The 21,444-nt window shown below is 37.9% G+C and overlaps 1 protein-coding gene across 1 annotated transcript in view; it reads left to right on the top strand.

Moving 5' to 3' along the window:
• The window catches only part of ELL2 (elongation factor for RNA polymerase II 2), an 80,043-nt gene that overhangs the window by 45,954 nt on the left and 12,645 nt on the right, over positions 1-21,444 (top strand). Inside the window, exons 3-7 of the mRNA XM_090276509.1 lie at positions 3,312-3,433; positions 6,810-6,973; positions 13,724-13,983; positions 19,745-19,869; positions 20,034-20,121. Coding sequence (XP_090132635.1) covers positions 3,312-3,433; positions 6,810-6,973; positions 13,724-13,983; positions 19,745-19,869; positions 20,034-20,121 — 759 coding nt within the window. The remainder of the gene's footprint in view (positions 1-3,311; positions 3,434-6,809; positions 6,974-13,723; positions 13,984-19,744; positions 19,870-20,033; positions 20,122-21,444) is intronic.

Raw genomic sequence — 21,444 nt, 5'->3', positions numbered from 1 at the left:
TAGTCATTTCATTTTTACCTTCCTTTCATTCTTCATAAATTTAGTGGCTGGTTTATAAGAAAATGCCTTGTAACCATTCTGGATGAAAGGGCTGACTCCTATTCTGCTATCTAGACAAGCTATGGAATAGGCTCCTATATGTCAGAAAGATGAGTGATGAGTATTCACAAGTTTCGCTTATGTCTAGTATCTGAAATGACTCACTTATCACCCTTGATTAGACAAGGTCTCAGATCCACCTTAGCTGGGACCTTCAAGGGTCCCACATGGTCTAGGCCATTCAGAGGTCCCCATGGTTTATTTCTGAAGCCTCCTTTCCCTCCACCCCACCCCATGCCTGCTCTAATTGTCAGGTACAACCTGCTCTTTCCCCAAGTCAGTCTCTTGCGGTACTGCCCATGGGGTGAAATTGTTATACAAACTTACCAGCTATCAGTGTAAGGGTTCCTTTGTACATCTATTTTGTTCTTAAGAGTATAGTTAGATATTGATACAAATAAAATTTGTAGCTAATTTGTACCATCTTCAGGAAATTAGGTATACTACCTCTATAGACCATGTAATTTAAGTTTTTGAAATTTTAAAAATATGAAGATCACTTGGTGACATCTTTTCCAGGAAAAGCCTGAGATTAAGTCAGTCTATACCATCTGCATTGCTGCTGCTCTGAAAACCACTGAGGAAAGTGATATAGAAGCATTTTCCCTCATCATTCCTTAACTTCCAACACCCACCCCACTTCCACATCTGGAAAAAATACTATGATATGGGTCCCAAAATGAATATGATTTGTCCTGATGCCTTCCCCTGGCTCCATCCACAACCCTACTCATATGCACATGCCCACAAAGTGAGACAGTGAGTAGGAGAGATTGTTGAGAACTTCGCTCTCGTTCTCCATCATACCATCTCTCTCCCACAGAACTGAGGACAAAGATTGCTTGTCACTGATAGTTAGCAGCCTGAGAACTTTAACATGGGTAGTATGTGTAAGGATAAGGAGGAATGGTAAGGATTACAAGCATTCTCCACATAAGTGTTACCGTTTTGTTGTTGTTTGTTTGTTTGTTTTTAGTTAAAACTATACTAGTTATTTTTAAATTATTATTGCCAATGAGGCTTTTTGAACTTACTAGGGGAACAGAATTTTCAGAGACTATCACTACAAAGATTCATTTTCTTTATCCTGAAGTTTTCCTTTCTCATGTTGAGAGTTTGTTCATATTAAATTGGTATCTTTTTGAGACTATATATATCTATATGTATAGAAAAAGAGAAAGAAGACATTCCAAAAGAAGTACTTTTCTTTAACTTTTACAACATTTGTTTATTGTTGGCTTAATAGTGTTTAGGAGAGATTGCAGAAATTAATTTGTAGTAGGTACTTCTCTCAATGGCTAACTATTGCCAATATGGCTCAGACTTTTCTGTGTCTTGTAATTGGAAGTTAAAAATCTGGATTAAGTGTTTCAGATAAGTGGCTCTGTTTGAAATAAAATGGGTACTGTACTTTTATTTCTCTAAATATACCATTTCCCTCTCTGCTTCTTTATTAATTTTCAGAAGTCAGTGAAATCAGAATTCTCTGACTTCTCTTCTAAGGGACTAACTTAGTTGTTTTTCCCATCCTTACTTTCTCAGCCTCAGCCCAGCTGACACTTTAGACTGGGTGATTCTTTGCTGTGGGGGGGTGTCCTGATGTGTATTTAGAGATTGAATAAATTAAGACTTGTTCACAAAGTTCCCACATTTTAGAACTAGGAGAAGTAAGAGTAACTTTAGGGCCCCCCCATAAGATATAATTTATAGAGTAAATAATAAATGTAGAAATTTGTTACTCTAGAAATGGGAAGTGATTTGAAATAGTCAAAGATAGTTTTAATTTATGAATGATGGAGTCTCTGTGGAGTACTATCTTAATATTCAACATCTTTGGTGAAATTTGGTCTTTCAAGCTCTACGTGATTCTTCTGAATCTCATTTGAAAAGATGTTTTCCTTTGACTTCTTATTTATTCTCTTAACAAATATTTATCGTATGTCTACTACATGCCATACACTGCAAATTGTCTCCTTTCTGACCTTTCTTTACTTTTTTAGGGATGGAGTATAGGTTGGAATTGTTGGCTCCAACTACTTTTCTGAAGGTCAATCATTGGGAGTCGGAGTTGCAAGATGTCCCGTAGGGCCAAGCAGAGATCATACATGCTTATGCTTACTAGCACATGCACACACATACACACAGCAGCAGCCAGTAAACTCTGAGTCTTAATCTTCCAACCAAGGGAAGGACAGATTTGGGGGAGAAGAATGAGAATTAGAAAACACTTTCCCCTCGCTACTTGTCTACTAAATTACTAAGACTGTGTGTATTTGGGAGCTGGAGAGCAGGATGTCATATTTTACATTCGTGCCAACGAATCCTTATTGTAATTATCACAGCGGTGGCCCCTGCAGACCCAAGGGAGGAAAGATCTCAGCAGCTGGAAAGGGTGGAGCAGTTGAAAGACAGTGAGAAGGTTCTAGTTCATTTATCCACAGATGTTTCTGAGCTTCTACCATGTGCCAGGAATATGTGCCCAGTGCAGGGGCTCATTCATCTAGAGGAACACCGTCCCTTCACTGATGGGGTTTCCCATCTAGTAGAGAAACCAGACTTTGAGCAAGAACGTAGAAAGCATGCACCTGTTTCACAGTGTTCCCTGGGGCTCAGCCTTGAAGGGCCCTGCAGAATCATTTCTTAGGCTGCTGACCCTGTTCTATAATCATTTCAGTGTGATTATAATTATAGCATTCACGTTATGCTGCTAGTTATTCTTAAAAAATATTACTCCAAGTAGCAAGATTTAAATTAAATGTGCACATAATAAGGGAGCAAAAGATTGGAATATGCACTCTATCTTAGATAGCATTTAAATATCTGGAAGCTATTCAGCAGGGGATCATCAGCCAGACAGACCCTGTGTAGCTCAAAAGAGGATAAACTTTTTGACCAATTCACTAATAAGTCTTTAATGTGAATTGTAATCATTTACTCATTTGTAATGAAGAGGGCTCCCCTCATAAGCTAATCACTGAGTAGAAGTGATGACTGGTACTTAAGGGGAGAAAGTGGACATGAGAATGTGGTGAGTTATAGACATGATTGCCAGATTTCTTGGATGATTTGGTAACTTGAATGCTATAAATTTAAATGCACAATAGGGCTTGGATATAAAATAGATGTTACTTGAAAAGCAGTAAGTCAGTCATTAGATCATTTTATGAAAAAGTTATAATTTGAGGTGTTTTTTTCTTTTTCTCTCCCTTTAGCTTGTCAAAATTCCCAAAAATGATCCTGTCAATGAAATGCATAAATTTAACTTCTATTTGTCAAATGTGGGTAAAGACAACCCTCAGGGTAGCTTTGACTGCATCCAGCAGAGGTTCTCCAGGTAAGTACATTTCAAGATATACTAAGGGAAAATAATTTTTTCTTTGATGGGTTTTTAAAAATTAAACAATAAAATACCTAGTAGTCATTTATAAATATTTACTGAGTTGAATAGCAAAGCTATTTATTTATTTGAGAAATATTAAGCACCTTTTTTGTGTTAGAAATTATATTTATCACTGGAATACAATCACAAAATTTTTAACATTCTTGCTCTTGAGGGATTTTTAAAGTACAGATTTTTTTTATACTTATAACACATAGTTCATTTTCATTAAAGACAAATTTGGGGGCTTTAAAACAGTTTTTATTCACTGCATTTAAATAAGAGTACAGTACACCCAAGGCTAGAATTCAAGGGTATAGGAGGGGAAAAGAGCCCATCTATATTGTATATTCCCTTTCTTCTTTCATGTGCAAACCTTGTTTTAAAGTAGATTTTTAAAATTTTTTATTCTGTAACAAAATGGAAATAAGAAATTAACCCCAGTATCGCAGTCATTTCTGATTTTTTTTTTTTTAAGGAGAAAGACCAGAATACATACCCACAGCCTAGGGTATCATGGAACTCTTATCTACTTAGATTCTCTGTAAACAATACACTACTTGTTTCATTCTTCTTTGCTGTGGTTGTCTCTTATTAAAGAATGGGCCCCTTGAGTGGGTGGAGTTTGTTCTGCCTGTGGATAAGAACCAGGCCTTAGAACCCCCAACCTCCTGGGAGAGGCTGATATTGGCCCACAGTGCCCTGGGCCATCCATGGCTATCGCTAGTCTGTGCTGGACTTGAAACGGTGTAAGTGCTTTGTGTTTCAAGTGAGCTCAGTAGGCAGAGATATAAAATAAGACATCACTGAAAAAGTTCTAACTCTCTCATTTAAGATGACTAACTTTTAATCTGCCTTTTCACCTGAGTGTATTAATTTTGCTTTTTAAAAGTTGCCTGCCTTTGAATTTATATTTCTGGTATAAACTGCATATGTTATAGATTATATAGACCTTTCTGCAGTGTTCACTGTGATAGCTACTGGCCACATGTGGCTATTTACATCTCAATTGATAAAAATGAAATAAAATTAAAAATTCAGTTCTTCACTCAGACTAATCACACATTATAGGCTCTATAGCCATATGTCTAGTTGACAGCACAGACATTCATTTTCACCATTGCAGAAAGTTCTATGGGACAGTATTGCAATCAATTATAGAATTACCAAATGTAAGGCTCCTAGGTAGTTGTGTGGTTCAACCCCATTTTTTCACAGGTGACTTACCCACAGTTACATAGCTGGTTAGTTAGTGACTGGGCTGAATGAGAACTGAGTTCTCCTCACTTTCAGTCCAGCATTCATTACATACCACAGGGCACACTGACTTCTAATTGTGGCGCATTCACCTGGAATGCTTGTCTTTAGAGAATTATTTTTTTATAATGGTATCTTTTTGACATCAAACTTAACAGCGTCCCATTAGGAATTTTAAAGAACTTAATCCCCTCTTCAAAGTCATCATATCAATCAGAGGTAGTATCGTTTCTCCCTTACACCACAAATAATACCCTGTGTATTTATTTCTACCTTGCATGTTTGGAGTACTTAAGGTCACTTAAAAACAAAACAAAACACTATACATGATGCAGCAAGATAAAAGGAATAATTATTGTCAAAAAATTGGGGCAAATGCAGTAGCATGATCCAAGTGTGCTTTATAAAAGGTATGATCCAAGGTGCTTTATAAAATGGGGTGATATGGGAATTGAAATTTGCCACTGAAGAACAAAAGCTCTCCAACTTTCAGTGCTCAGCCTGACAAGCAAACCTTCTTATAATCTGTATCCACCTATTCTATTCGATTGAATTTTATTTTTCCCATGGATCCTGTCTTTCATGCAATTGTGCAAGCTCTTCCTCAAAGGCAGGTGCTTTCTTATGCCCTTTTTCCAGTCTTACAATGCTGGGTGAGCTCATGTTAATTGTCCAATGAATAGATATTCAAAAATTACATATTAACTAGTCTCCTTTCGTATCTTTCTTTTTAACTCCCCTTAAGCTTCACTTTTCTTTTATATAAAATGGAGGAAATACCACAGTCAAAATTACTTTTGAAAAGTTCCTTAAATCTGCCAATTCACAGACCTAGTGAAACTACGTAGATTGGGGCACACAGCCCTGTACAGTAATGCACATTCAAGTGTAGGAGACAGTGAGCTAGGACAGAGAAAGACTGTAAGAATGGGTATACATGTCCGTCAATGTATTTAAACTTTTAAGGTAACTCAGTTGAAAAGGGATGAATGCAGATGTCTAGGGAATACCTTCTTGCCTGCAGGGTTTAACTGTTCAGTTTTCATGTAAAGATGTGTTTCTTGATCTTGAATTGTGTAAACTATAACTTCATCGTGACTGGCAACAGGTTCAGCTTATTCTCACTATGTAAATTACCTAGTAAATGAACTGATTTTTAAAAAAATAATAGTATACGTACACACAGTTATTAGCAATATACAAAAATTTTATCAATCCTTATTTCTTAAAATCATAGCAAGACTATTTCCAATTAGTTTGGAAATAGAGTATCAGAGCTGTAGTGGCATTTTCATTATTTTTATACTCTAATCTGTTTTAAGGCCATGGTAATTTCTTTTTCAAATATCAGTATAACTTACTATGATCCCCTAATATTAGTATAATACTTTGAAACAGCCATTTTCTGGACCAATGTTAATATGCATGATTGTTTAAATAAAAGGTTTTTTCTTTAATACTCCTGCCAAAATCTCTTGTCCAGTATTTTCAAGAATCTTTGCTATATAAATAGGTCATCTTATATAGAGATTTAACAAAGTGGTAAATATAAATTATACAAATGTTTACGATCTTTGGGCTAATAAAGTAAGCTTTAATATATGGCAGTATTTGAGCTTTATCTTATTAAAAATAAAAAGAATTGTGGTATGTATGTTTCATCTAGTCAGTTGTAAAACATGCATATTATGGTTCCACGAAAAGTAAACTTAATATTTCTCATATCAGTGGCAGCTAATTCTTAAAAATAGTTGACTATTAAATGAAAGAACTATAGTGCCCATCAGGATTCTGGTATTCATTCTCAATGTTGATTTTTTTCAAAATTTCGTGGATTTGGTCTCTAAGAGCTCACTTCACACATTCTCTTCACAATGTGTTGGTGGGGGGGAGGTGACGTGAAGAGGAGAAACTAAAATATTTTAGATCTTTGCATTTAGAAATTACTAATATTAGTTATTTTAGGATTTCAAAGTTATTTGGGTTGCTGATTTTAGGATTGTATAATTCTCGCTTGCACTTTATTGTGCAAAATGAGGGGCATCTTTATTAAAGCCATGGTCTTACTTGACAGCTCTGGAGCCTCCCAGCTCAATTGCCTGGGATTTATACAAGATAAAATTACAGTGTGTGCAACAAATGACTCCTATCAGATGACACGAGAAAGAATGACCCAGGCAGAGGAGGAATCCCGCAACCGCAGCACAAAAGTTATCAAACCCGGTGGACCATATGTAGGTTTGTATTGATATCCTTCTTCTTCTTGCTAATTCATTGGAATAATTCAAGATCATTGTAGGTAAATACCGGTAATATTAACTCCATAAAAACACAGAAATTTATTTTCAGAATATTTTGGATAACATAATCAAAAGTCATGTGTTCTCTTCAGACTGCTGGTTAATTGAAGAACAGATTTAAAGCTTTAATTTTTTTCATGAACCTGAATCCTGTATTGACTATTTATTATTATTTTACAATACTGGGATCTGGTCAAGTTATTTTACTATGTGGGATTGTAAGAATGGTTCCATTGTGTTTTCTTTGCCATTGGATGAGTGATTTCAATGACGGATGGTATGGTTTTTGTTTTGTACTTTGGTCGGGTTAATCTTACAAAAAAAAAATCTATTAGTAGGATTTATGAGTTGATAACCTTATTGTTGCAGGTTTTGTTTTTTTTTTTGCAGTTTTTACTTACATTTTAAGATGATCTTTGCACAACAGTGAATTTTTATTACAGAAATATAAAATGTGCTTATAGCAAGCATTAGAGCGATGCCTCCTTTGTACCTTAACACATTGTGTACGGGTGGCGAGAATTCTCGTCGTTTCTAAAAGGCATTTGAATACCCCGGTATACAACATGTTGATTGTGATGTCATTTATGGATTCTAATCCTCATCCATTAATTAAAAGCCTGCCCCACTTCCATTATATTTATCTTCAGCTCTCTCAAATATTCATCAGATTGAAGGGAAGGAAGACCAGACCAGCAAGATGAGTCTCTCCTTTATGAGCCATGACCCTAACAATTTTAAAGAGTTCATCCACAGTGACTATTAACAGTAATAAAGGGAATTATCAAGAGTGAGAATGAGTTCTTTGAGGCCTTAGTTTAGTAACACAAGTCACTGAATAATAAATGATGAAAAGATATTAGTTTGGAAATATGAATGCTTACAAAAATAGTCTCTTGAGGAACCAAATCCCTTAATATTATTTTCTCGTGGGTTGGTAGTATTCTGCTTCTGCATTTTCCCTTGCTGACCCCACTACAATACATTCGACTTTGAGAAGCTCCACTAGTGTCCTTAATAAATATTTCTTTGGAACACAGCCAGTGCTCCTGGGATCTGGTGCTTAGCTTAGATACATTTAGTTTGGTTTCACAACAATTCATGACTCCCCCAGGTATCTGTACCCATGGGGCCCAGTTCCCTGCCCAGTGAGTTACCAACATTGAGACTTTTCACCTTCCCTTTCCTGCTGAGTGAGGTAGCAGCTTCCATCCTCCTTTCTTTCTCCTTTATCCTCACAAGTAACTTAATTAACTTCTGTGCTAGTAGGCTGAATCTCAAATTATTTGTAAAATGCACAAGATCTGTTGCACTTCAGTTTAAGTACAAACTATGAATTTGCTGTCCCTGTTGCTTTGAAAATAGTCCAATAGCACCGTTTTAGAAATAGCAAGGCAAATTGGTGTTTGACAAAGAAACAGAAGATTCAAGCCATCAAAATGTTTTTTTCTCCCAATATAACTAGCTGAAAACCCCTCTCTTGATTATTCCAAAGCGTGAAAATCAGTGATGATTACTGTACTTTTCCACTGACTGATCCTTGGGTGTCCCCTATGTCCCTGTGTTTTTGTTTGTTTTGGTAGGGTCAGGCACAGTTCATTTGCAGCTTGCACAACAGGCGTTTCAATACCCAGAATCCCATAGACCATATACTTCCTAATGGTATGGGAATTTTAGGGTTTCTTAGAGGCACTACAAATAATTGCTGTACATTTTGGGGAGTGACCCACATAAAATTTGAGGTTATCTAAGTCTTAATCTGAACCTAATTACATCTGTACCATTCTAAGAAAAACCCCTGCACTGACCTCTGCCAACCCAAGTCCTCTGTGTAGTCTTTCCCTCTATGCTGTGGCCTCGGTGCCCCAGCCACTCACCATCACCGCACAGTGTTTTTTTTTTTTTTTTTTTTCTGGTCTTAAATCTTGTCATTAACCTCTTCAGCCTTTTATTCGCTAGGTCAAATAACCCCAGCTCCTTTTAACTTTTCTTAATATGGCCTGTATCCCAGCCCTTTAATTATTTTTATTGCCCTCCTCTGTACTGCCTCCAGTGCTTCACCTCAAAGTTCAAAACTGGACACACTATTCTTAAGAAAAGTCTCATCAATTTTGAATAGAGGGGAGAAAAAGACTAGTACCCAGATTGATTTTCTAGTTGTTTTTGATTTTTTACTGTCCTTTGCTATGGCATGTTTTGATTATTTTTCTTTTAACTTTATCCATTGTCGGTCCTTTACCATATTTCTTTCCTTCTAGGTAGCTCAGTGTATATATTCCTGCTTTTTTCAGTATCTCAGAACTATCTGACTCATTCAGTTCTTTAAAATGCAATCACCCTTCAATACTAATATTACACAGCACTTATTGAATCTTGTAATGCACAAGGCACTGGTTAGCATTTTATGTCACAGTCACCCTATGAGGTAGGTTATAATTACCTCTCCTTTTACATATCAAGTTGTTGGTATCAGCAAATAGCAAATGATATGGGTTTGGCCTCACAAGTTGTGCTATTTTCTTCAGACGAAAGAGATAACCTCTGTCATTCATAATTGAATATATCATATAAAATGATAGCAAAAGCTCACCTATGCCAGCTTAAAGGTACCTGCTGAATAAGGTTTCTTTCAAAAGCATCAGCCTAAATAGAGGACAAATGGGAATAATGCTGGTCCTACTGTGGGGTTGTGGTGGCGTTATGCCTGGCCAGGCCAAGTTTAAGGGGATGAAGACTGCGCTCTTAGGGGTCACCTGGCGTAGCCACCCAACAATATGAGCTTCTGAAAGCCACTTGTGGGCTGCAAAGAACCAAAATCTATTTTGCCTGGAAAAGAACAGGAGAGTCTTTACCTAGAAAACAGTATTTTTTCAGAAATATTTCCACTTCTAGGCATGGCATTTATATCAGCAGTAAGCACTGTTGTGTTATAATCCTCCTGTTTATTTAAAAAAAGAAAAAATCACTAATCACCATTGCTTCAGGTTTACTAGTATCTTAAATCTGCTCACTGACTCCTACCTAAATTTTGGAATTATATTGAATTACAAATTTTTATACATGCTAACATTTACCTAGGTATCTAAAACAACCCAACCAATTTAATTTCTCAGATTTCATTCCCAGTTTTCCCAACTTCTGCCCCCATCTCCTTTATTTCTGATGAGTTAGTGCATGTTTGAGTGACCTTGGACAAATCATTTAACATCTGTGGACCTTAATTTTCTCAAATATTAAATAAGGGATATTTGAATTAGATAGCATCTAAGATTCTTTGTAGTTTTAACATTTCGTGTCTGCTGTGTAAATATATTTTGATAGTAAACCTTTTGAAAAATGATTATAAATGCCAAATGGTGGCAATGGATCCCACTGCAGTGGATTATGAACTTAACCACGACAGTCACACTGTCATCAGAGTCCTACCAGTGTTTTTAAAGCCTTGGGTCAGTGTTGCCAGGGCTTCTGATCGGGTTCCACAGGACAGGAAAACGACTGCAGGAGATGGCAACAGTCCTCTCTTTCTGAAGTACTATTTTAAGATTCATTTTCAGATTTACTCAGGGCCATTGGATGAGGGGATAGATACTTCCACGATCTCATTAAATGGAGAAGCTAGATGAGGACTCTGTTGTGAAACAACGGTTTAGATACAATCTCAGATTACCCACCCCTGTCGGACCTGCTGCTGCTGTTTATATAGGGAGCCCTGGGAATTGATTAGCAGTTGGGTCTGGGAAGAGAATTAGGTTCTCCCTTAGGCTTTATTAAAAGGACTTTTCTGAGACAAATGTAAAAAAATAAAAATAAGCTTTCCTTATGCCCACTTTGAACCTGATATTTTCCTGCTTTAATTTTTTCTTTTACTTCAGCATCTAAATTCTTTGACTCCTTATAGCACTGATGTTTCCTTCATCTGTAGGCTCTCTAACCTTAACCTTCCTGGTTGAATAGGCACAAATTGATGGGGAGTCAGTGAGCAAGTAATCTTTGTGTAAAACTCAGTGGCCCAGTGTGGCTGGATTGTTCGTTCAGTATTTCAAAGACATGGATTACCCCACAGATGGCTTTTTAAAGGAAAAATGAGGTAAAGGTGAAGTGAGTATATTGAGGGTAGGAGATCCATGGACTGATAGATGACAGTCTAGCATTAGGCCTCGCATGACTTTAGATTGTCATATCCCTGGCCTGATTCTAACTTATTATCAAATGTCATACTTCCACCCTCTTAAGGGCAAGTGAGCCTCCCTATTTGTCTGCCCTATATCTGCTGCAGGGAGGGGTGGGGCTCTCCTGAGACTGAGGATCAGAGTCGGATCAGACTTACAGAAGAGTCAGGGCAGCCCAGAGCACAATGGTAGTACTGTCACTTTGTGTTTTTATTTTTATTTGCCTTCCTTGCTGGCTTGAATTCGTTCTGAATGAGCAGTCATGCTGTGTTGATCTTAACTAAACATTCTCTGCCCACCTCCCTCCCTAGAGAGTTGGAGTGGAGGTGCCCCACAGTAACCTTGTTTGAGGAAGAGTAAGCTAAGAGCAAGTTAAACAGGTTTCAAGGGGAAGGGTGTGTGGACTTTATAGCATTTCCTAAACTTTTGTGATCCCTATCCTTATTATTTTTATTTTTCCCCAAATCCCTATTAAAAATTCAAAAAATAGTACTCTTTGTTAACACTCTTGCCACTGAGAAATGGTGGATTGGCAAGCTTGAATTTGCCATTTTAGAGATTTCAGTGTCTTCTGTTTCTGGCAGTCTGGCGATATGGGAATACAGTACATGCTGTTTTGATTCCAGTTCCTCTGCTTCTGGTTGCTCTCTTGCTGTCACTCACTTTGACACTTTGCTGGTTATTTCACTTTGCTAGTCATCAGATTCTGAGTCAGGGTCTGCTGAGGGACAAAGCAGCCACAGCCCTGCCCACATGGAGCTTGCGCCTAACATGAAGCAACAGCAGACGTTAGGCATTTGTTCATAAAACCTTTTCCACAAAGAAGTAGGAAAACATGGGTATCAATCACAGAACCCTCCAAATGCTGAGAGCACTTTACCATTGGAGCTTATCCCATTGAAAGCAGTCTTGGTTTTCCCATCTATGAAATGGGACCAATGCCTACCTTATCAGGGTACCGTGAGACTTAACATGTGTTGGGGAGGGCTCTGAGCACAGTGCCTTCCCCAACATATAATTGGTGCATGATAACCAATTCCCTACCTGTCTGACATTGATCTAGCTGTCTCTAAACTAAGCAAAATTCACAAACCAGATTTAAATCTCTAATTGTACCTTAATTTAATAGCATTTCTTATCATTAGGCAATGTCCCTTTAATGTTGAGTGCCTTTGTTGTACAGTATTTTGACCTGATATTTATAATTAGTTATGTCCAGATAGTAAAGAACTTAAAGAGCTGGTGAGGTCACTCATCCTTTCCCTAATACCTCAAGTAGGGTGGTGTCAAAGAGCACCCCCTGACCAGGCCTAGGGAGCCTGGCAGGGACAGAATTATCATTCAGTAAATCTCCTGCCCCATTAAACCAGCCATTTTCATCCTGGACCACTGCTTTCGCTTACCCATTGTTTCTATTTGCTAGACTTCGTACCTGATGTAGTTGCCCCACATTGGATGTCATTACCAGTGTTTTCCTCTTTTTAACCAGAGTGCATAGAGTTAGGGGCTTAGAGTATAGTAAATGAGTTATAAGATTACACCTCAGAAATTATAAAGTGGGAATTTTATGCAGTTTCATTCTAATTTCTCTTTCTTCAACAAAGAATGGTTACTGGGTGTTGTCAGTAACCTACCTAAGTCTTGGCATATCCACATAGTATCCAGGTCATTTCAGTCCAGAATATTTTCTGGAAGTAACCACTTGCCAAACACCCATGTGTGTTAAGTCTAAGCAGAAAGCAGATTAATTATGTGAGTGGTATTGGCCTGTGCAGGAATGATGTGAAGTCTGCCTCTTTGCCATTTTCCATTCCTCTAGCTCGCCTGTATAGTCTCAGCACCACAGAGGAAAGATCTTGCTTGTTTGGCCCTCAGAAATTGGTTGGTTGGTCAGTTAGTTTTCTTTGTTTTTACCTTTCAACTCCTAAAATTTGTTACAGCCTGTTGAAAAGGAATATCCCTCGTGGATGCCCTTGAGGATGTTGACCCCATGTTATGCCTGACTCCCCTCTTTGTAGCTCTTTTCTGTGAGATTATTAAGGTAATGCACCAGCCCCCCCCAAGGTTGTGTTCTTAGCAAGGTACAAAAGGTATTTTATCACATTCCACATGTTTTTTATATTTATATCTGCCAAAGAAATAATATGGAAAATGTTTAAGTTCTGTAAATTTCCATTTAAAATCAAATATCTACATCCTTAAAATTTCTAGTTTGTTGCTATGATGTGTGTCACTAATTATTATATATGTATAGCTAAGGGGCCAGAATATTTCCATAACACATATTTATTTCAATAAATGATTCCATCAAAAAAATTCCTAGTTCATATTTTAGGCCATTTGTTAAGAATGTTTTCTGTTTGTTTGCCTGTCTCTCTAAAGGAAAATATGAAGTAAAATAGTGGTCTTTATTCCCTCCAGAAATGAACAGGTACCTAACTCAGAGTTGTAGAAACTGCGGTGCTCGTTATATTATGACCCACAAATGTGTAACAAATGTCATTTCCACTGGACTTCAGGGAAAAGAGTGCAGATTCGGAAAGCACCTCAAGCTGCTTCGGATGCAGTGCCTGAGAGGAAAAGGTCAACCCCCATGAACCCTGCAAACACAATTCGAAAGACACATGTCAGCAGCAGTGTTTCTCAGCGGCCATATAGGGACAGAGTGATTCACTTACTGGCACTGAAAGCCTACAAGAAACCTGAGCTGCTAGCTCGACTGCAGAAAGATGGTGTCAATCAAAAAGACAAGAACTCCCTCGGAGCAATTCTGCAACAGGTAAGAACCGCAGGAGAGAGTTCCTTCCACCTACCTTCTTGTTGAGAAGTTTATTTAAGAAGGCTTGTTCTTGTAACCATTATTATTGAGGTAGAGAAATTTCAGGATCATTTTTGATCAACACTTTATGAAATATAACTCCTGAATATTAAGTTAAAGCATCTTGATTTAAATGCTTAATTAAAAACTAATTGAAATGTGGGCATTTATACTAAGTTTTAAAAGTTAGAGGCTTCTGAATTGTTAACAAAAAAATTAAAGTTTTGAGTCATTATCCTCATTTGGGTAAAATAAATTTTGCCCTGAAATTCCACTTTAAAAATATAAACAAGAAGTTTTCATTGTCTGTTTTAGTTTTGAATCACCTAAACTGTTCTCATAGTTTTATTGGTTTATATAGATGAAGTTGTGAGATGTATAATCACTCTTTGGTTGGTATAAACTAGAATATCTTTACCTGCTACATAATTCAGAATATGTTTTGCCCTGCATACTGTTTGCTGCTATTTCTACTATTGGGTACGTTGACATCAGTCACTTGTTGTCATTAAAGGAAATGAATGTATAAAGTAATTAGCTCTGATCAGTTACCTTGTGATTACAAGCACAGGTATAAAAGTAGGCCATTAATTTCGTTTAAGTCAACGGTTTGTAACTTCCTATATTTTTCATACTGACTTTGGGTCATAAATGTTGATTAGCATGCAAATCCACCATAAAAGGCAATCAATCTCTATTTTATTTTTTCCTAAAGCAGTATCATTTCCAAAGTTCTTAAATTTCATCATTTAAAAAAAAAATTCCCTGCAGGCTTTCATCTATTATTAAAAGAATAACACTTTCAAGTCTATTTTTATCTATTATCTCTTAACATTCAAGACATGATACTAAATGTTATGAAATAGTAAAACCATAATCTCTAGTTCTGGAGTGCTGTTAGTATGTGTAGTGCCCTGGAAATAGGAAATCTAAGGATTGTTATATTTATTTCACTTTGAGAAAGCTGATTGTATGTCATATTAATTTATCTGCAAGTTTGAATTTTATTTTATTTATTTTTTATTTTTTAAGTATATTTTATTGATTATGTTGTTACAGTAGTTCCAGTTTTTTTCCCCTTTGCTCCCCTCTGCCCAGTACCCTCTTTCCCTCTAGCAATCCCACCCCTCTTAGTTCCTGTACATGGGTCATGCATATAAGTTCTAATGGCTTCACCCTTTCCTATATTATTCTTAACTTCCCCCTGTCTTATTTTCTACCAACCAATTATGCTTCTTAATCCCTGCACCATTTCCCCATTTCTCCCCCTCCCCCTTCCAGCTGATAACCCTCCAAATGATCCCCATACTATGATTCTGTTCCTATTCTGGCTTGCTTAGTTGGATTTTGTTTTTATTTTTTAGATTCAGTTGTTGATAGTTGTGAGTTTGTTGCCATTTTAGTGTTCATAATTTTGATCTTGTTTTTCTTAAGTAAGTCTGTTAGACATTTCATGTAATAATAGCTTGGTGATGATGAACTCTTTTAGCTTTACCTTTTCTGAGAAGCACTTCATCTGTCCTTCCATTTTAAATGATAGCTTTGCTGGATAGAGTAATCTTGGTTGTAGGTCCTTGCTTTTCATCACATTGAATACTTCTTGCCAGTCCCTTCTTGTCTGCAAAGTATCTTTTGAGACATCAGCTGGTAGTCTTTCAAGCGCCCCTTTGTAGGCAACTCTCCACTTCTCTCTTGCTGCTTTTAGGATTCTCTCTTTATCTTTCACCCTTGGCATTTTAATCATGATGTGTCTTAGTGTGGTTCCCTCTGGTTCCAGCTTGCCCAGGACTGTCAGTAGTTCCTGGACTTGTATGTCTATTTCCTTCACAAAATTTGGGAAGTTTTCCTCCATTATTTTTTCACATAAGTTTTCAATTTCTTGCTCTTTCTCTTCTTCTTCTGGCACCCCCATGATTCAGATGTTGATACATTTAAAGTTGTCCCAGAGGTTCCCAAGCCTCTCCTAATTTTTTTTCAATCCTTTTTTCCTCATTCTGTACTGGTTGACTGTTTTTTTCTTCCTTACGTACCAAATCATTGATTTGAACCCCGGTTTTCTTCCCTTCACCATTGGATTTGTGTGGATTTTCCTTCGTTTCACTTAGCATAACCTTCACTTCTTCTCTTAGGCGTTTGACATACTCAAGCATATCTGTCAAGCCTGTGAGCATCTTTATCACCAGTGTTTGGAATTCTGCGTCTGTTAGGTTGGCTATCTCCTTGTTGCTTAGTTCTCCCACTGGAACCCTCATTTATTCCGCCTTTTGCGCCATACTTCTCTGTCTCCTCATCTTGACAGGCTCATGTGTTTGTTTGCCTCCGCGTCCCAGGTAGAGCTATCGCTCCTGTTACATTGTAATGGGCAGAGCCTTAGGTATTCGTCAGTATGGGGCAGCCCATTTCACCACACTATGGTGTATGTGGGGGAGGGGTCTGAGAGGGAACAATGGCACTTGCCTAGCACTCGCCCCTTTTCCAAGCACTTCTCCCACTTCCATATGGGACTGGCGCCCCTCTAGCTGTTGCCTTGGCTGTCATTTCCAGAGTGAGTGGGTCTGCAGACGTTCTAGGACTGAGGGGGCCCTTTCAATAAGCGGGCTCTGCTGAGAGACCAGCAGTTTCTGGCTCTGCCCCATCCCCCACTGTTTGCACAGTCAGAAGCAATGAGGCTTGATTTTCCCTAGTGCTGGGACAGTGAGCTGCGCAGTCTGATAAGACGCTGGAAGCGCTGCCCAGGTGTCCCTCCTGACTTTTTAAAATGTATAACTCTGCTTTCCACCGACCTGCCCCTGCCGCTGCTTCTGCCACCACCACACCGCATCGTCTCTGCCCCGGCTCCACCACTCCTACCTGTGTGAATGAGTATTTCTTCTTTATATCTTTGTTTGTTGGACTTCTATGCAGTTTGATTTTCTGGAACTTCTGGTTGTTTCTAGTTTTGAGGTAGTTGTATTCCTTCTTAGTTATGGAGGGAGACACAGCATGTCTGTCTACACCTCCATCTTCGCCGAAAGTCTGCAAGTTTGAATTTTAAGATAAGCCTACCATTTTCTACTTTATAGCAACATTAACTTATTAGTATTCAGCTAATCTGTGAGATATAATGTATTTGATAGTATTTACACAGAAAGAACTCAATTTATTAAAAAGACCTTTCCAGTAGGAACTGAAAGGAGAAATATTTTTCTGCCAGCCTTAAAAATGACTCTTGGTTTGACTCCTCAATCCATACATTTGTGGTGTTAATAGGATTTCAACCTGGACACTAAAGGAATTATAATTAGGAGATAAGGAAAGATTACACTTGGCATTAAACTGGCTGTCTAATAACAGTAATTTGATGGTTATTTTAGTTTGTCTCTATTTTCTGGTTTTTGGAATTCCAATGACTTTGAATAAGTGGTTCTTCAGAAGCACTGACAGCTACAAGGTGTAAGCTTAGCTATCTAAGAAAATGTCACACAAAGTTATTAGAATTGATACTATTTATGAAGATAATTTCTGTTGATTACTGAAGGGAAAGTTTGTAACCTAACATTTGGGCACTATTTGGTTTCTGCTTAATACAAGTGACCAAGGATTTTTACTGTGAATCAAAAATAGATAATAATGATAACAATGATGTTGATAATGTAACTGTTTTAGGGTTCTTTTGACTAAAATAAAATTTATTATTTTTTAAATATGTTTTATTGATTATGCTGTTACAGTTGTCCCAATTTCTTTCCCCTCTGCTCCCCTCCACCCTGTGACCCCTCTCCCTCCATTTGTCCCCCACTCTTAGTCCATGCCCATTGGTTGTGCATATAGTTCTTCTCAACATCTTCCTGTCGACTCCACTCCCTCCTACTATGCTTCTTAATTCCTACATCATCTCCCTCCCTTTTCCCCCTTCCCCCATCTGCTGACCTCCCCCTAATATGTTCCCCATACCTATAATTTCACTCTCGTTGCCTACTTAGTTTGCCTCTGTTTCAATTCCCTAGCTTCTGTTGTTGGTTGTTGTGATACAGTTTTCATTTTAATGTTCATAGTTTTGATCCTCCTCTTTCTAAACAAGTCCCTTTAACATCTCATATAACAATGGTTTGGATCTAATGAACTCCTTCGGTTTTACTTTGTCCTGGAAGCACTTTCTCTGCCCTTCTATTCTGAGTGACAGCTTCACTGGATAGAGTATTCGTGGCTGTAGGTTTTTGATTTTCATTACTTTGAATATTTCTTACGAGTCCCTTTTTGCTTGCAGAGTATCCTTTGAGAAATCAGTGGGTAGTCTACTGGGACCCTCTTTTCTTCTCTCTTGCTGCTTTTAAGATTCTCTCATTATCTTTAATTTTTGACATTTTGATTATAATGTGTCTTGGTGTGGTTCTCCCTGGGTCCAGTTTTTATGGAACTCTCTGTGCTTCCTGGACCTGTAAGTCTATTTCCTTCCCCAAGTTAGGGAAGTTCTGCTTCATTATTTTTTCACATAATTTTTCAATTTCTAGTTCTTCTTCTTCACCTTCTGGCAACCCTATAATTCTAATGTTTGTTCACGTATAGCTGTCTCAGAGGCTTCTGAGCTTCTCCTCATTTTCCTCACTTTTTGTTTCCTCTTTCTGCACTGGTTGACTGTTCCTTCCCTATGTTCCGATTTGTTGATTTGATCTCTGGTTTTCATTTCCTCACCACTTGTCTTGTATGTGTTTTCGTTCATTTCAGCATGACTAGCCTTCATTCCTTCCCCATCTTGTTCAATATCTTTTGTTAATTCTGTAAGCTGCCTTATGACTATAGCTCTGAACTGAGTCTCAGAAAGTTTTTCTATTTGTTCATCAGTTAATTCCTTTATTTACTGTTTGGTTAGCTGCATGATTGGTATTTCAATCATTATTCCTGCCATCCTGACCGTTTTTGTTTATCTTTCCTTCTTGGGTGGGGCTGTCACACCTCCTACACTATCAGGCGCAGAGCCCTGAGCACTCGTCACAACCCGGTGACCCTTCTCACCACTCTGTGGTGCTTTGTGTGGAGGCAGGGGTCCAAGATGGATCCTGCTGTTACTCTCCGCTGAGAGACCGGGAGCCTCTTCCTCCATCCCCACGCCCTCTGGGCCTCACAGTCCAAGGCAATGGGGGTCTGCCTTCCCCAGCATTGGAATCATGAGCTGATGGGTCTCAACTGTTGCCAGGACTGCTCCCCTGGCAGTTTCACCGCCCATTGCTGCAGCTGTTGCCGGCAGCACAGCTTGACCTCTCCGCCCCAGTTTCGCCCCTCCTACCCGTCCAGACGAGCACCACTTGTTTGTAACTTCATACGTTGGACTTCCATGTAGTTTTATTTTCTGTAACTTCTGGTTATTTCCGGTATTGCGGTAGCTGTAGTCCTTTTTAGTTGTGGAGGGAGACAGAGCGTGTCAGTCTAAGCCTCCATCTTGGCCGTGAACTCAAATAAAAAAATATTTTTAAAAAAATCTTCCTCTACTTTTTGCCTAATGTGGGCTTACTATTTGATTAGAAATATGACAACTGCCATTCATGGGGAAGAATATTTAGCTATGTATATAAAGTATTTTTCCCCAAATAAAGAATAACATTTATTGAGATCTGGTATATGCAAAACTAGCCGTCCCTTTGTGCTCAATTGATACAGTTATTTTTATCATAAATTCAAAAGGATGCCTGTTTTAGGTTAGGAAATAGCAAAAATATTTAATGTTCTGTTCTCAACCATGTACTAGGTAGCCAATCTGAATCCTAAGGACCTCTCATATACCTTAAAGGATTATGTTTTTAAAGAGCTTCAGAGAGATTGGCCTGGATACAGTGAAATTGACAGACGATCATTAGAGTCAGTGCTGTCAAGGTAAGTTAAGTTCTTTTTAAATTTTTTTTCTTTAAAAATGATGCAAATAAAATTATTTTAGTCATTGTTTTAGTGTTGAGCTGAGAAAAAAGAAGCAAGGGTAAGCTTTCTATCATAAAAATTTTAAAAATTCTCCATAACTGGAACATGTGTGTCCTTTACAGAAAACTAAATCCATCTCAGAAAGCTGCCAGCACCAGCCGTTCAGAATCTCCTGTATGTTCTAGTAGAGACGCTGCATCTTCTCCGCAGGTATTTTATAAAACTATATAACCATAGTCCTAAAATGAACCTATGGGCCATCTTGTTCAGTCCCTCTGATTTATAGGTGAGAGAAGTTAGGCCCACAGAAGATGCACAGCTTGTCTACCCAAAGTCACGTAGCTAGTTTACAGCAGAACTTGGTCTAGAGTTCACCGACCAGCTCTCAGCCCAGAGCCCATCTCCACTGTGCTACAGTGCTTGTCAAAGTACTTCATGTCTACCTTGCTTTTCCATTTTTAAAGGTTACAATTTATTGTAAGATTATCTACTTTTCCATTTGGTCACTAACTAAAAAACCTAGCCAATACCTATATGCAGTCTCAGATCATATAGGAAATGAAGATATTTAATTTCATGTGAAACATGTTCCAGAAAAACATTCCTGGGGAAAAATGTTTTTAAAAGAAGCAAACAAAAAATTGTGCAATTTCCATACATGTTTTCTTAAAGCATTTTCAATTAGATCCCAATCAGAATACTGCAATTAGACTTTAATCCAGTTTAATTCCCCAGCGATTCCATTTATCCTGGAAAAAGGTGTGTGTGTGGGGGGGAGGGGTGCTGGATAGTATTAGAGTTCAAGCCTGCTTGGTTCTTAGAGGACCTGCCAGCTTTGAACTCTCAGTTTCCCAGGTCTTTGGGACTGACAGTGGGACAGACTCTTTAACCCAGTACTGCAAACAGAGTGCACCTCTGTCTGGACCCTCCTCCCAAAGATTAGGGAGACCGGACAGATGTGTGGTGCACAGTAAGCATGCTCTGGGCAAAGTCTGTTCACATGTCAGAGAATGCTAGCAACTTATCGTGCAGAACAGGGCAGGAGCAAAATAAAAGCAGTCCTGTCCTTGCATATATGCTATCTATAGAAGTCTGTTTTATTGCCACTTACCATGAAGTTGCTTATAGTTCTGATCTAATTATATATCAGGTGCCAAATCAATAGTGCTAAATTGAAAACATTAAATTAATGGAATGTTAACTTATTTTCATTTAAGCTGAAGTTTAAGCCATAGTATTTCATTAGATTTGTGCTTTATATTTTTTAACTGTCTAAATTTTCTTTTTAATTTAAATATTGTTATTGTTGTTCCTGGATTGGGCTAATATTATTAGCATGATTTAAAAATTTTTTGAAACAGTAATTCTGTATCATTTTTTTATCCTCACCCAAGAATATATTTATTGATTTTAGAGAGAGAGGAAGGGGGGGGATGTGAGAGATCAATGTGCAAGAGAAACATCGCTCAGTTGCCTCCTGTACATGCCCCAATCTGGGATTGAACTCACAACCTAGGTGTGTGCCCTGATCAG

This window comes from Furipterus horrens, unplaced genomic scaffold (assembly GCF_987537825.1).
Source record: "Furipterus horrens unplaced genomic scaffold, mFurHor1.1.pri manual_scaffold_5, whole genome shotgun sequence".
Lineage (NCBI taxonomy): Eukaryota > Metazoa > Chordata > Mammalia > Chiroptera > Furipteridae > Furipterus > Furipterus horrens.
The sequence above is the reverse complement of the archived record's forward strand: the minus strand, read 5'-3'. Positions and strand labels throughout refer to the sequence as shown.